The 13810-nt window shown below is 45.4% G+C and overlaps 1 protein-coding gene across 9 annotated transcripts in view; it reads right to left on the reverse strand.

The window, feature by feature from the left end:
• The window catches only part of ASAP1 (ArfGAP with SH3 domain, ankyrin repeat and PH domain 1), a 379170-nt gene that overhangs the window by 110288 nt on the left and 255072 nt on the right, over positions 1-13810 (reverse strand). For all 9 annotated transcript variants that reach the window (XM_051844826.3, XM_051844821.3, XM_089335707.1 and 6 more), the window contains 2 exons: positions 3591-3665; positions 3083-3132 (listed from right to left, as the gene is read on the reverse strand). In XM_051844826.3, coding sequence (XP_051700786.1) covers positions 3083-3132; positions 3591-3665 — 125 coding nt within the window. The remainder of the gene's footprint in view (positions 1-3082; positions 3133-3590; positions 3666-13810) is intronic.

The raw sequence follows: 13810 nt of genomic DNA on the forward strand, positions 1-13810 counted from the left end.
CAGAAGGAATTACAATAAATATTTCCAGAATTCAAGAACTAAAGACGGCAAATACAAAAACAGCAAAAAGAACTTCAAGCACTATGTACATGAAAACTCTTTGTAAAACCTTTACAAAGAGATGACCTTAGTACATCTGGACTGCAAAACACAACACAGTAACAAGCAAACCACCACATGTCATATAAAAATAAACGGGAATGAGAAAGGCGTCATGTTTTTAAAAATTAGCCACCCTAGAAATCAAAACATGAGGGAACAATGCCTTCAATAGTTTGAGAGAACAAGAGTTATCTACCAAACTCTCATTCTGTGTGTAGATAGTAGAATAAAGACATTTTTGGACACTTAAAGTTTGCGATTTTTACCCCTGTAGAGCGGTTTCTTGGAAACTCCTGGAGGCAGTAGGCCAGCAAAACAGACTACACCAGGAAAGAGGAAGTAGGTTTAAACCTTGCGAGTCAAAGTGCCATCCCAGGGTGACAGCTATATTGCTAATATAAGGAGCTTTGGCAAACCATATCTCCAGGACAGAGAAAGAACTGAAAGATAATTTAATGATAACATATATATATATATATACACACACACATACACAGACACACACACACACACATATATAATCAGTGTAATAAATTTTGTAATGTATTTCTAGAAGAAATACTGGAAAGTGTGACATCTGTTGGAGCAGATGATAAAAACTCAGAAAAGATGTGTTTAGAAACTGAAGCAATGAGGTAATTGTGTCATTAAGAAAAAAGCATGTCATTGAACTATCAGAAAAGAAAATCATATTCAAATATTCACAACTAAAAATTCAGTCCAAAATTGATTTGACCAAAAATCGCTGCATTTACCATATTGGATGAAAGGGGGTGGAAAAGTAATGAGGTGGTATTGCAAGGGAGTTCGGTCTTTGTCTGTCTTAGCAATACAGCACAGATGAGGGAGAAAGGATAGCAGAGTATTGAGGGATCTTCGATCTTAGACGAACCAGAGGAAAGAGCTGTAAGAGGAGAGCGACTACCAGAAGTGGGTGTGGCGGGCAGAAGGCCGCTGTGTTCTCAGGAGAAGCACACGTGCAGCCAGCCTACTTCAGTGTTTCTCCCCTTCACCATGCGTGCAGAGCCTGGCTCACGGGTACAGCATGAGCTCACTGAGTGCAGATGCTGCAGGGTAACACAGATGGGCACCTGACCCATTCTAGAAGAGTTTAATTCTGTGATAAAGTTCTACAGTGTCGGGGCCAATGGGATTTGGAATTTCTCTCGATACAAGTACCACTGGATGTTTTCCTTTATGTTACATTATTTTGACCAAATAAAATTTGATTATTAAAAAACCCAATAGAAACTATTTTTTACATGACTCTTCTGTGCTGCATTATGACAGCTGCTCTCCAATACCTTATCTTTTCTTCACAAAAACCTTAAGAAAGGTTAATTTTTATATTATTTTACAAGTAGGGATCATCTAAGTTAAGTATCTTGGCTCAAGGTCCCAAAAGTTGTAATGATGCCTAAGTCTATAATCTTAACCATTATACTTCAATACTTTCCAAGTTCTAAATGGAAAAGCACAGAAAAAAAATTAGGCTTTTTGCCTATCAGTCATTTTGTTTTCTGTAATTTATAATCAAATGAGTCCTAAAACATCAGCTGGTTTTCCTTGCCCCTGCACCATACCACTACACATCAGTGAGAAAGGACTTTATTTTAGGAAAACAAAGCCTCCTTCCCTCGGGTCTTAAAATCAGCACCCGCTTAACTCACTGTTTTTGTAACATGCTTCCAGGTCTGGCTACTCCCTTTATTCCTTCAGTAAATATGCACGCAGTGTACAACCTGTGTGCTGAAGGCTCCCACTAGGTGCGGGAAGTTTAACATCCCCCACCTAAGAACCTACCAACCTAGTTGCTGCTCTCATCTAGTGTAGTTTCTGGAGGATGATCCAAACCAAAGGCCAGACAAGTCTGTGACTTGTGAGAGAAGGGCACTGACTGCAGCTGGGTCACCTGAGAATGCTTCGTATATCCTATGATACTCACAATACTGACCACCACCTACAGCAGGGTCTTCAACCCACAGATTTTTTTTTTAAAGAAAATTAGCATCATACTTGTTCCATCTAATACTAGTAGCACTATAGCTGGCAAAGCACGTCATATTTTCTTGTTGTTGTGTCCTATAATGGAGACATTCTATAAGCCCAGAGCAAGGCATTTTCTCCCTACTTTATGGACATGCATGGCCCACTCTGGAAGTACTTCAATCTGTTCCATTCCATATGCTGAAGAGTCACCTCTGGGCAGGTGCAGTACTTAGCTCACACGCATTTTTAAGTATTCATGACCCACTTTTCACACAGCAAAACATGATGGCTCACCGCGTTCATTTACATCAGTTGACCATTTTAAGAACCTTTTTGTTCCCAGCTGTATTTATAACTGTCAGTGTACAAAGTATTCTTAAGACAACAAGTCCCCAACAATGCACTTATTATGTAAGCGATTATGAAAGTAGTTGGGGAAAAGCATATTTCACCCTTAATCTGTTTTCATTTTGCTTCTATATTCATTCTGCTGTTATTGCTATAATGCCTACAGGAGTATCTTTTATTCTCTTACTTTTATAGTTATCCAAAATTATAGCCAAGACTTCTATTAAAAGCTTTGAAATATCTACCTACTAGTACCGTACCCTATTGCCTGATGTTACAAATGTCTTGGAATAATAGTAATAAAGGAACACGTATGATTAATGTAGAGTATGAAGATGGGCCAGGTACCACACAAAGTTCTTATCTCTCTAATCCCTCACAGCTACCTCACCAAGGTAGCTGATCTGATTCCAGTGCCCACGCTACGCTCACTCGGGTTCCAGGCTCAGACAGCCCTAAGTGAATGCCTACTTGGCAGTTACTAGTTTAGAATGTTCTGCTTGCTGACACACAAGCTGAAGGAAAACTGCACACAAGCAAGTTACTGTTAGGAGGTCATGCCCGTAAAAACCACTGAGTGTGAGTGCTGGCAGGAGAAAGGTGCCATGAAACTCATGACCAATGGAAACAGAAAGTCACTTACAACTTTGTCTCATAATCCTTCCAGGCTTTATCAAACGGCTTCTTGAGATCCTTAAAAAAGAAACAAAGAAAACTGACATTACATTTACATTTGCTTAGAATGAATATTTTTTGGAGTGTTGGCAAAAATGACTTCCTTTGTAGGGCACCTGAAACGTTTCTCAAGACATGTATCTGCCTGCTGTACAGTTTGCTAACACAGGACAAGACTGAGCTCTGAGGGGCTGGTCCAAAGTGGCCCCACTCGACAAGCCAAGATTCAGGCCCAGCTTCCACCCCACCCCCCCGCCAAGACGCCTGCCAATCTTCCTCCAAGTGCCTACTGTCATTCCACTGTCAATACCATTATTCAAATCGCACACCTTTTCCAGGGATCACTTTCCAAGGACAGTTTTTACGCTACAAATGTCCAGAGCCTTTCAAGTACAAGCAGTTCTGGGATCTTAGAAGGGGGGAGGAAAATCAATCCTTTCAGGTTAAAGCGAAAATCAGAATTTCCAAACACTTACTCCTTTGACTCCCTTTAGGTCTCCTTTTAACAGGGAATCCAAGGTGAAGATCACATTGTGGCTCAAGCCCTGGAGCTGAAAGTCAAAACAAAGCAAAGATAGGAGACAGTTAAAACACAACACAACACAACACAACAAAACAAAACAAAAAAAACATGGCCTGCTCCTAATGACAGCATTTTCCAGACCAGACTCTGATGAAGGGCTTTATAACACTGCTTCACTAACCCTGGATGAAACCTGGCCACGTGGTACAATTAATTTAACCACCTCCCACCCCCTTTGCTGCTAGAGACGGAGACAGGGTAGAGCATCTATGCAGAAGCACCCAGCCCAGGGGTGAGGGCTGCAGTATGAATGTAGCCAGCACGGCTCCAGAGCTGTGCTCTTCTGCACTAAGCTACAGTTTCCAGACATGGGTCCGGATGGTTCCTCGCATCATTTCAGCATTTTTCACTGCCACCTCTACCTAGAGTGAAGTCGTCAGATCTTTATTTGACTGTACTGTCACAGTACGGAGGGGATGAGACAGCTGGCTTTTGCCATTTCCTTTTGATTTTCTTTTGGGCATGCCTCATTATCTGAAATGATCCTGTCTGAACGTGCCTTCTGTTGCCCCCACCAGAACACGGGCTCAAGAGTGCAGGGACCTTGACTGTTCTGTTCATGGCTGTATCCTTGGAGCCCAGATTCCACCGAAAGACAAGAACCTTGCGAAGTGCCACCCACAGCAGGGGCGTAGATCTTTCCAGTGTTCTCAGGCAGTGGCCTGGGGCTCCTTGATTGGAAGATGGTACAGAGGATTCTACAAAGAAGGAAAGGAGCTGCCAAGCAGCTGGGAGGAAGAGTGGGAGGAGAACCACGGGAGAAGCAAGTGGAAGCAAGTCAAACCAGGGCTGAAGAGGGATCCTGACAGACTCTCTTTTCAAGGACCCTTGTGATCCTGGTGACATGAAGTTTAGTAGCATGGGACCAAGTCTGTGAGGACCTGCAGAATGAGATCACAGATGGACAGGTTTGTGGGTCCCCTCACTCACAAATGCTTTTACTCACCCTAAGTGTGTTCACCTGCCATCTGTCCATCCACGACTTATTTACCGACTATCTACACTATGCTTGGAGCTGGACAGGCTGAGATGAATAAAACACCTTCCCACCTCAAAAGACTTAGCTCTGGGGATGGGGGCAGTTGGCACACGGCCACCTCTACCACAAGAGGCTGTGACATGCTAGATGAGAGCAGAGGGTCAGAGTGCTGTGAAGGGACCAGTGCTGGCTAGGGTGCCCCACACCTACAGAGTGTACAGCTGTTGGCAAGATGCACTGAGTTAATGTTCCCAGGAATTCTAGCTCACTCCCTGATACCCACAAAGTACTGATCACTCTTTATTTTTTAAAAAAAGATTTATTTATTCATTTGAAAGGCAGAGTTACAGAGAGGCAGGAGCAGAGAGAGAGAGAGAGAGAGAGAGAGAGAGAGAGAAAGGTCTTCTATCTTTTGGTTCACTCCCTAGATGGCCACAACAGCTGGAGTTTCACCGATCTGAGGCCAGGAGCCAGGGGCTTCTTCTGGGTCTGCCATGTGGGTGCCGGGGCCCAAGGACTTGGGCTGTCTTCTACTGATTTCCCAGGCCATAGCAGAGAGCTGGGTCAGAAGTAGAGCTGCCGGGACTCGACCCGGAGCCCACATGGGATGCAGGCGGTGGCTTTACCCGCTATACCACAGCACCAGCCCCAAATGGCTTTTGGTATTAAACACGAACAAGGTAATGTGGGAACAGGAAGGCCTTTCTCCTTTGGGCTCTTAACTTCTCCCTGCTCCTTTTCCTGTTGTTCTCATTCGAGGCTTCCTGTAGTTCACAAATCATCCTACTGCTGTACTCTCCCTCGGTGCCAGCTCATTCCACACACAAGGAAATTTCCGGTGCACACCCCCAGAGGGTTTGGATGACAAACACCTACTTCTTTCATATTGTGAAGAAAAAGAGTTGTTGGTACCACCCCGACAGAGAACAGTCTGGCTGGAAGGCCCATGTTCTCAGAGAATCTAGGACACTGCTTCCTGGCAAGTATGTAAAAACAAAACAAATAAACAAAAATCAAAACAAAACCCTCAGATATTGTCTAACCCTTATAGTTGTCTGTGTCCCCTCTAAATGGCTGCAGTACACACACGCATACTATCTAACCATCCTGAAAGGTTCAAAGCCATTGGCCTTGGGTGTGAGGAGGAAGACATAAAAGTGAACATGACACATGACCCTAGAAGGATCACTAGAATACTATTTCCCCAGCACCCCCACCATGCTGTGGGTCTTAAGACCTTGTGGAGATGGTGAGGTTCCCCTGCACTAATCACACCAGCATCTATCTTTCCTCTCTTCAGGGAAATCTTGACATTATTTCTCTTCAAAGCACTTACCATCCCTAACCATTTGTTACATGGACTTGTTGCCTTATTTCTATGCTCTTGTCTGTCTCAACAATTTAAATGCAACCTCCGTGAGAACGGGGCCTGTATGTTCACTATTAAATTCCCAGAACACTGCTAAGCACAGAGGAGGTGCTCAAGAAACAATTGTAGAAGGCAAGAAACAAAGTCGTGTGTGTACAAGGTTCCTCCCTACTGATGGAGGGTTAAGTTCCCACCAGTAGGGAATGGCTGAACAAGTTATGTAATTTTTTAAAAAGACTTATTTATTTACTTGAAAAGCAGAGAAGGAAGGGGGGGGGGGAGGAAAGAGAGCAAGAGAGAAAGAGAGAGAGAGGAGAGATCTGCCATCTGCTGTTCACTCCCCAAATGGCTGTAACAGCTGGGGCCAGGCCAGGCTGAAGCCAGGAGCCAGGAGCTTCTTCTGGGACTCCCACATGAGTGCATGGGCCAAGGACTTGGGCCATTTTCTGCTGCTTTCCCAGGTGCATCAGCAGGGAGCTGGATCAGAAGTGGAGCAGCCAGGACTCAAACTGGCGCCTATATGGTATGCCGACACTGCAGGCAATGGCTTATTGCTCTATGCCTCAGCAGAGGACTCAAGCCATGTAATTTTTAATTCCTGACTTTGGAAATATCTCCAAGGTAAATTTTTAAGTGAAAAGAGCAAGGTGTAAAACAGTACTTATGGTACATTAAGATCTATATAAACACGGGGGAGGGGGGAGAGTCTATGTTTATTATTTTTTTTTAAAGACTCTTCCTTCCAAATGCAGAGCAACAGAGAGAGAGCATGCTTCTAGCTTACTCTCCAAATACCTGCAACAGCCAGGTCTGGGCAAGGCTCACACCAGGAGGTAGGAACTCATTCCAGTCTCCCACATGGATGGCAGGGGCCCAAGTACTTGGGCCAACTTCTGCTGCCTTCCCAGGTACATTAGCAAGAGGCTGGAAAAGCTAAGTAGCCAGGACATAAACCAGTGCCCTGAAATAGAATGCTGGCATCCCAAGTGGTAGCTTAGCCTACTGTACTACAATGCTGGTCTCCTGAATTATTTCAAACACAAAAGTCTGCTGCTACTGGTTCCCTCTGATCCCTTAAATAATTTCAATCTGAAAAGTCTGCTGCTACTGGTTCCCTCTGATCCCTTAAATAATTTCAATCTGAAAAGTCTGCTGCTACTGGTTCCCTCCAGGGATGAAATCGGGAAAGGGACAGGGTGAGAGATGTTTTGCCTTAAAAATATTATTTACTTTAAAAAGTCAAAATTTAAAATAAAACATGAAAAGACACTGACTATAAACCCATTTTAACTTTTACTTGTAAATTATGGTTTTCAACAATGCTTCAAGTCCTTTGTTGAATGAATCAAGAAAAAATATACATTAATGTCACTGCTACCTTGACAGGAAACTGCATTTCAAAACTACTATAAACGGAACCACGGAACCACGGAACCTGTGGTTATGACTGAATGTGAGGGTTGTTCTGAAGGAAGAGTCCCTCAAAAATCACGTGCTGACTGCACGTAGCGACCTGTAATAACCTCTTATCGTTGTGGTTAGGCAAGGCGGGTGCGGGGCTAGAGTTGCACCCATGGACAACTCCAAGAATCAAGAATATCTTAGATACAAAGAGGAGTCTACAAAGGAGAAGGGAAGGAGCTGGGGGAAGAGCGGCAGGAGAATCACGGGAGAGACAGTGAGGCGTGGGAACAGCCAAAGCAGGGCTGAAGAGGGCTCATGATAGAGTATGTATCAAGGAGACCTCTTATGATCTTGGTGACAAAGTTTAGTAGCGTGGAACCAAGTCTGTGAGGACCTGCAGAATGAGATCACAGATGGACAGGTTTGTGGGTCCCCTCACTCACAAATGCTTTTACTCACCCGTAAGTGTGTTCACCTGCCATCTGTCCATCCACGACTTATTTACCGACTATCTACACTATGCTAGGAGCTGGACAGGCCGAAATGAATAAAACACCTTCCTACCTTGAAAGACTTAGCTCTGGGGACAGGGACAGTTGGCACACGGCCACCTCTATCACAAGTGGCTGTGATGTGCCACATATTCCTGGGTGTTGATAAGAAACAAAAAGAAGCAAAACAATTTTGTGTTATGAATTCAGAATCTTCCCAGTGATGGCCCTTTGAGGAGGCTGCAGAGGAAGATATTTAAGAATTACAAACATTTTACAATGTACTTGCCAGGTAAAAGTTAAAAAACTGGCAGAGGAGATTGTGTTAAGTGACAAATGAGCAGTAATGACCCGAGTGCCTGCACAGACACAGGTCAAAGAGAAAGCATCAATCTGCAGAGGAAAATTTTCACTGAGGGCAAAACAAAGCTCCCTTCCTCAGAGATCCCAACGAAGAGAAACTGACACAGACGGATGACACAAAGTCACAGTCACAGCATTCTGCTGTCTTCCCATGTTCTTATTTTCTAGTTCTCTCAGGAACCCTTCTTATGGCCTGACTAGGATTTCTGCAAACTGATGTGTAACAAAGTCACCTCTCCAGGTGAACACAGCGCAGTCAAGATGATACGGTAACAGTATGAGTACACAAGCTTTTGCTTTCACCTTCATTATCTTCAATGGACTTAAAAAGTCTTTTGGGGCCGGTGCCGTGGCTCACTAGGCTAATCCTCCGCCTGCGGCGCCAGAATCCCATATGGGCCCTGGGTTCTAGTCCCCGATGCTCCTCTTCCAGTCCAGCTCTCTGCTGTGGCCCGGAAAGGCAGTGGAGGATGGCCCAGGTGCTTGGGCCCTCCACCCGCGTGAGAGACTGGGGGGAGGCACCTGGCTCCTGGCTTCAGATCGGTGTAGCTCCGGCCGTAGTGGCCATTTGGAGGGTGAACCAATGGAAGGAAGACCTTTCTCTCTGTCTCTCCCTCTCACTTTCTGTAACTCTACCTGTCAAATAAATAAATAAAAAATCTAAAAAAAAAAAAAAAGTCTTTCACAAATCTATTTTCTGATTCATTTTACCAAAACCCTACTGATAACTCTTCCTATATACTCAATTTTCAACACCATTTCCTTACTGTTCAAGGAAAGCTGAATTCATATAATAAATTATTTACATGATTCAAGTTTGTAAGTTGGATGGTATATTTTAAAAAGTGTATCTATTGTCATTTTAGTAAGCAAATAACACATTAAAATCACTCCAGGAATTATGTTTAGGTTTGGAACATGCAGTATTTCCTTCCAAATTGGTATAGAAGGGCTACTTCTCCTGCCAGGCTATACATCAGGCCTAAACAGAAATTTTGAGCGAGTCAGACAGAAGGAGGCTGCTGACTACTCTTTCATTATGCAAAAGAAACCTGTTCAAGCAAATAATTGAATTAGTACTGGATTTGATATTCATTTACTCTTTACAATGTTTTTAACATTGCCAGTTATACAAATAGCCCCATAATCCCAACCACTGCAGATGACTTCAGGAAGTCTTCCCTGTATCTATCAGAGGGTTCCAAAATATTCATGAAAAAATGCATATTATGAAAAAAATGCACAAGTATACAAATTGTTTTGTATCAAAATAACATCTCTTAATTCTGTCTTTTCACAAACTTTTGGAAATATCTGATTTACAAAACAAACACACATATCCTTTTTTTAACCTCTCCACTTTGCTTTACACAAAGAGAAGTGATCTTGTGTATTTACTGCTTTATCTCCTGTGTTTCCACGCTAGCAGGTGTGTCTGCTGTGCTCACTGACTGACCAGCTACAGAAGTAGTGCCATGGAGCTGACATTGTGTTACAGTAGGTAAAGTCATCGACTACAGTATCAGCATTCCATGTGGGTGCCGGTTTGTGCACCAGCCGCTCCACTTCTGACCCAGTTCTCTGCTAATGGCCTGGGGAAAACAGAGGAAGATGCCCCAAGTGTTTGTGCTCCTGCAACACACAGGGAAGACCTGGAAGAAGCTCCTGGGTCCTGGCTTCAGCCTGGCCCAGCACTGGCCATCGCGGCCATCTGGGGAGTGAATCACCTGATGGAAGATCTTTTGCTCTCTATCTCTCCCTCTAACTCGGACTCTCAATCAATAAATCTTATCTTCTATGTATAAAGTTGAATGAAAATAGATCTTAGTAAAAAAAAACAAGACTGGGAACAGGGGAGGGAAGAGGTAAAGGGTGGGAGGGCGGGTGCGGTGGAAAGAATTACTATGTTCCTGAAGTTGTATTTATGAAATGCATGCAAATAAGTAAATAAAAAAAAATTTTTAAGTGGAAAGAAAAAAAAGCAGTGGTAGGCTGCAGTGCATGGCAGTCTCTGGGTTGCTTGCATAGTGCCCAGCTCAACAATGAGCCCCTCTATGGTTCAGTAAGGGCGGCCCGCCTGAATGGCTGCGCCTGTCTGCTGGAGAAAGGCCATGAGTCAGCAGTGCCTTTTTCTTGCTTCCAAGCGAAGGGAGCAGCACAGCTCTACAAAGCGTCCTTCCAAGACACCTGCACGCACATACGCTGTATTAATTAATGAGGACATAATTTGCTTGCTTTGTCATCCTGCATTAATTCTGACATTCTTTCTCTACTGCCCATTGGTTCTCCTTTCTCTCCCTCCTTCTCCTCTGCAGACAGAAACAGTTTCTCTGAAAGTAAGGCTAAGGCAAATCTGCTGACTTGCTCAACACATTGGAAAATCCAATTAAAATAATGAGCCAGCTCCCAGCAGTTAAGTTGGCGATTCTCTGGTATAAATTAGGTATTCTGTCTAGTGTGTTAACTCCTTCATGCACTAACCAGTTACTTACCACCTTGAGACTATTTAAAACCGGTGCCTTGCTATGAGGCTACTTTCCAGAGTATCACGGTACAAAGGGAGGAGAAGGCCCAGAGGCATGCGGCCACTCATCACTCCTGGCCTGAGTGACTTCCCCAGCACTTTCCTCAAACTAGCCCACGCCAGTGCCCAAGGATCAAGGTCATACTGACACCACTGAAGCTCTCCTTTGCACCAGCCCACAGAGTTGGCTGCTTTTACACTCCCTGTCTCCTGAAAATCTCTAAGGTGTTATTACCTAACTTGTTCAAACACACACACACACACAGGTAGTTAGGTGGAGGGATCAGATCACAAACTAGGTCTAACTCTAAAGCCAATGAACTATCCACAGTCCCATATTCTTACAGTTAGGAGGATGTTTTGAAAACGATGACACTACACACATGCAGAGGATGATTTTTATCAGCCATTACTGACCTACTGAAGTAAGATTTGTTTTGTTTGCTTGCACAGGCCTGAAGGGGAAACAAGGACTATCTGCTCACAGGTGGGAGGCCCCTTACAAATCTGAGAGGCGAGTTAATGATTCTGCCTGCTCAGAGATCTCAAATTTTACCCATCTCAGCTGCCAGAATGCCCAGTGGACACAGGGCCAGGCAGGTGACAGCCCCTGAGCTGGGTGTGTGCTTGGGCAAGCAGCTCAATCTTTTAGAGAAGTGGTCCCCCAGGGTAAGTAGGACTAAGACTAATTCACATGCTGTTACAGTGATTCCATGAGACATAGCAGAGAGAAATGCATGCAAAGTGCCCAACACAACATAGAGACTCTCTATACTTGAAACGCTCAGCAATAGTGGTGAAAAACTACAATGAGGGGCCAGTGCTGTGGCGCAGCGGTTAACATGCCCTGGCCTGAAGCGCCAGCATCCCATATGGGCGTCCATTCAAGACCCGGCTGCTCCATTTCCGATCCAGCTCTCTGCTATGGGAAAGCAGTGAAAGATGGCCCAAGTTCTTGGGCCCCTGCACCCACGTGGGAGACCCGGAAGAAGCTCCTGGCTCCTGATTGGCGCAGCTCCGGTTGTTGCGGCCACATCCGCTGGAGTGAATCAGCGGATGGAAGACCTCTCTCTCTTTCTCTGCCTCTCCTTCTCTCTCTGTGTAACGCTGACTTTCAAATAAATAAATAAATCTTAAAAAAAAAAAAAAAACCCTACAATCATGGTATGGCATTTCAGGAACTGTTAAGGCTGGGAGGAGTGCTCCAAAATACGCTTTATGTTTCACTACAGTCTCTCCATTGCTGGCAAATCTCATGGTCCTCATTTTCCTGCCTCATTCTGCAAGATCAGAGCATCTAGTTATAACATGTTCTAATCTAAACAGGGCAGCCTCAATTAGATTTTTTTTTTTTTTTTTGGACAGGCAGAGTGGACAGTAAGAGAGAGAGAGACAGAGAAAAAGGTCTTCCTTTGCCGTTGGTTCACCCTCCAATGGCCACCGCGGCCGGTGCGCTGCGGCCGGCGCACCGCGCTGATCCGATGGCAGGAGCCAGGCGCTTCTCCTGGTCTCCCATGGGGTGGAGGGCCCAAGGACTTGGGCCATCCTCCACTGCACTCCCTGGCCACAGCAGAGAGCTGGCCTGGAAGAGGGGCAACCAGGACAGAATCCGGTGCCCCGACTGGGACTAGAACCCGGTGTGCCAGCGCTGCAAGGCAGAGGATTAGCCTAGTGAGCAGCGGCGTCAGCCTAGATTTTTTTTTTTTTTTTTTTTGACAGGCAGAGTGGACAGTGAGAGAGAGAGACAGAGAGAAAGGTCTTCCTTTGCCGTTGGTTCACCCTCCAATGGCCGCCGCGCTGCGGCCGGCGCACCGCGCTGATCCGATGGCAGGAGCCAGGAGCCAGGTGCTTTTCCTGGTCTCCCATGGGGTGCAGGGCCCAAGCACCTGGGCTGTCCTCCACTGCACTCCCTGGCCACAGCAGAGAGCTGGCCTGGAAGAGGGGCAACCGACAGAATCCGGCGCCCCAACCGGGACTAGAACCCGGTGTGCCGGCGCCGCAAGGCGGAGGATTAGCCTAGTGAGCTGCGGCGCCGGCCTAGATTGTTTTTTAAGATGACAGAGGTTACTGTGTTACAGCTCACAACAGCTCTATAAAACCGGTCCTAGTGTCACTGGATTATTGAGGAGCCAGGCTCAGAGAGGTTAAGTAACTTGTCCAATGCCAAACAGTGAGTAGATGGTCAAGGTTATTAGTCTTCACTGACTCCAAAAGGCATCCTCATTTCCTGTGTACTGCTATCACAGCAGTTGATCAGATCACACCTCTCTGCTGTTGAAAACCCACAGTCGGCTTCTCACTGAACTGGTTTCAAATCTAAACTCCCAGTTTAGGTCTGGCCCTGCCAACCTGCCTTGAACCCCTCAAAGCATTCCCACCATACTTCAACCTTTCTCAGCTCTTTGGTCCAGTGATCATGCTCCTCTTCTGCATGCTTTACCATCTGTCTGGAACATTCTTCGGCTAGCTACTGGCAAAGAGCCTCTGTTTTCTGCATCGCTTCCTCAGCGAGGCCTTGACCATTCCAATACACAGGTCTCTTCTCCCTAACATCCTGTTGGGTTTTTTAGTCTCAAAAAGTGGCAGAACAGGGTCACTTTCACCACTTTATAATGACTCGTTTGCTCAAGACAGGGCCTAGCACTGCTTTGCCCACCCTGCTCCAATTAAACTCCTAGCACAATGCAGCCCTGCCATACACACTAAATAAAATGCCTGCAGACTAAGTGGATGAACGAGGGAGTACCTCTCTCGGCCAGGAGAGCTCTCTCAGACCTGAAATGTTACAATTCTGATCTTCCTGTAGTCATCAGGACCACAACGGAGACAGGGACTGGATACAGGTGAGGGACTAGAGGGGTCACACAGATCCCAGGTTATGGCTGGGGTTGACAGACCAAGAGGCTAGCTGTCAGGCGTTGTCTGACAACTGGGGAAGAGAAGGTTAGGTCAGGAGATGTAGTCTTGACCGGTCCCCTCCTCA

This window comes from Oryctolagus cuniculus, chromosome 6 (genome assembly GCF_051225735.1).
Source record: "Oryctolagus cuniculus isolate XC-2025 breed Fujian yellow rabbit chromosome 6, ASM5122573v1, whole genome shotgun sequence".
NCBI lineage: Eukaryota > Metazoa > Chordata > Mammalia > Lagomorpha > Leporidae > Oryctolagus > Oryctolagus cuniculus.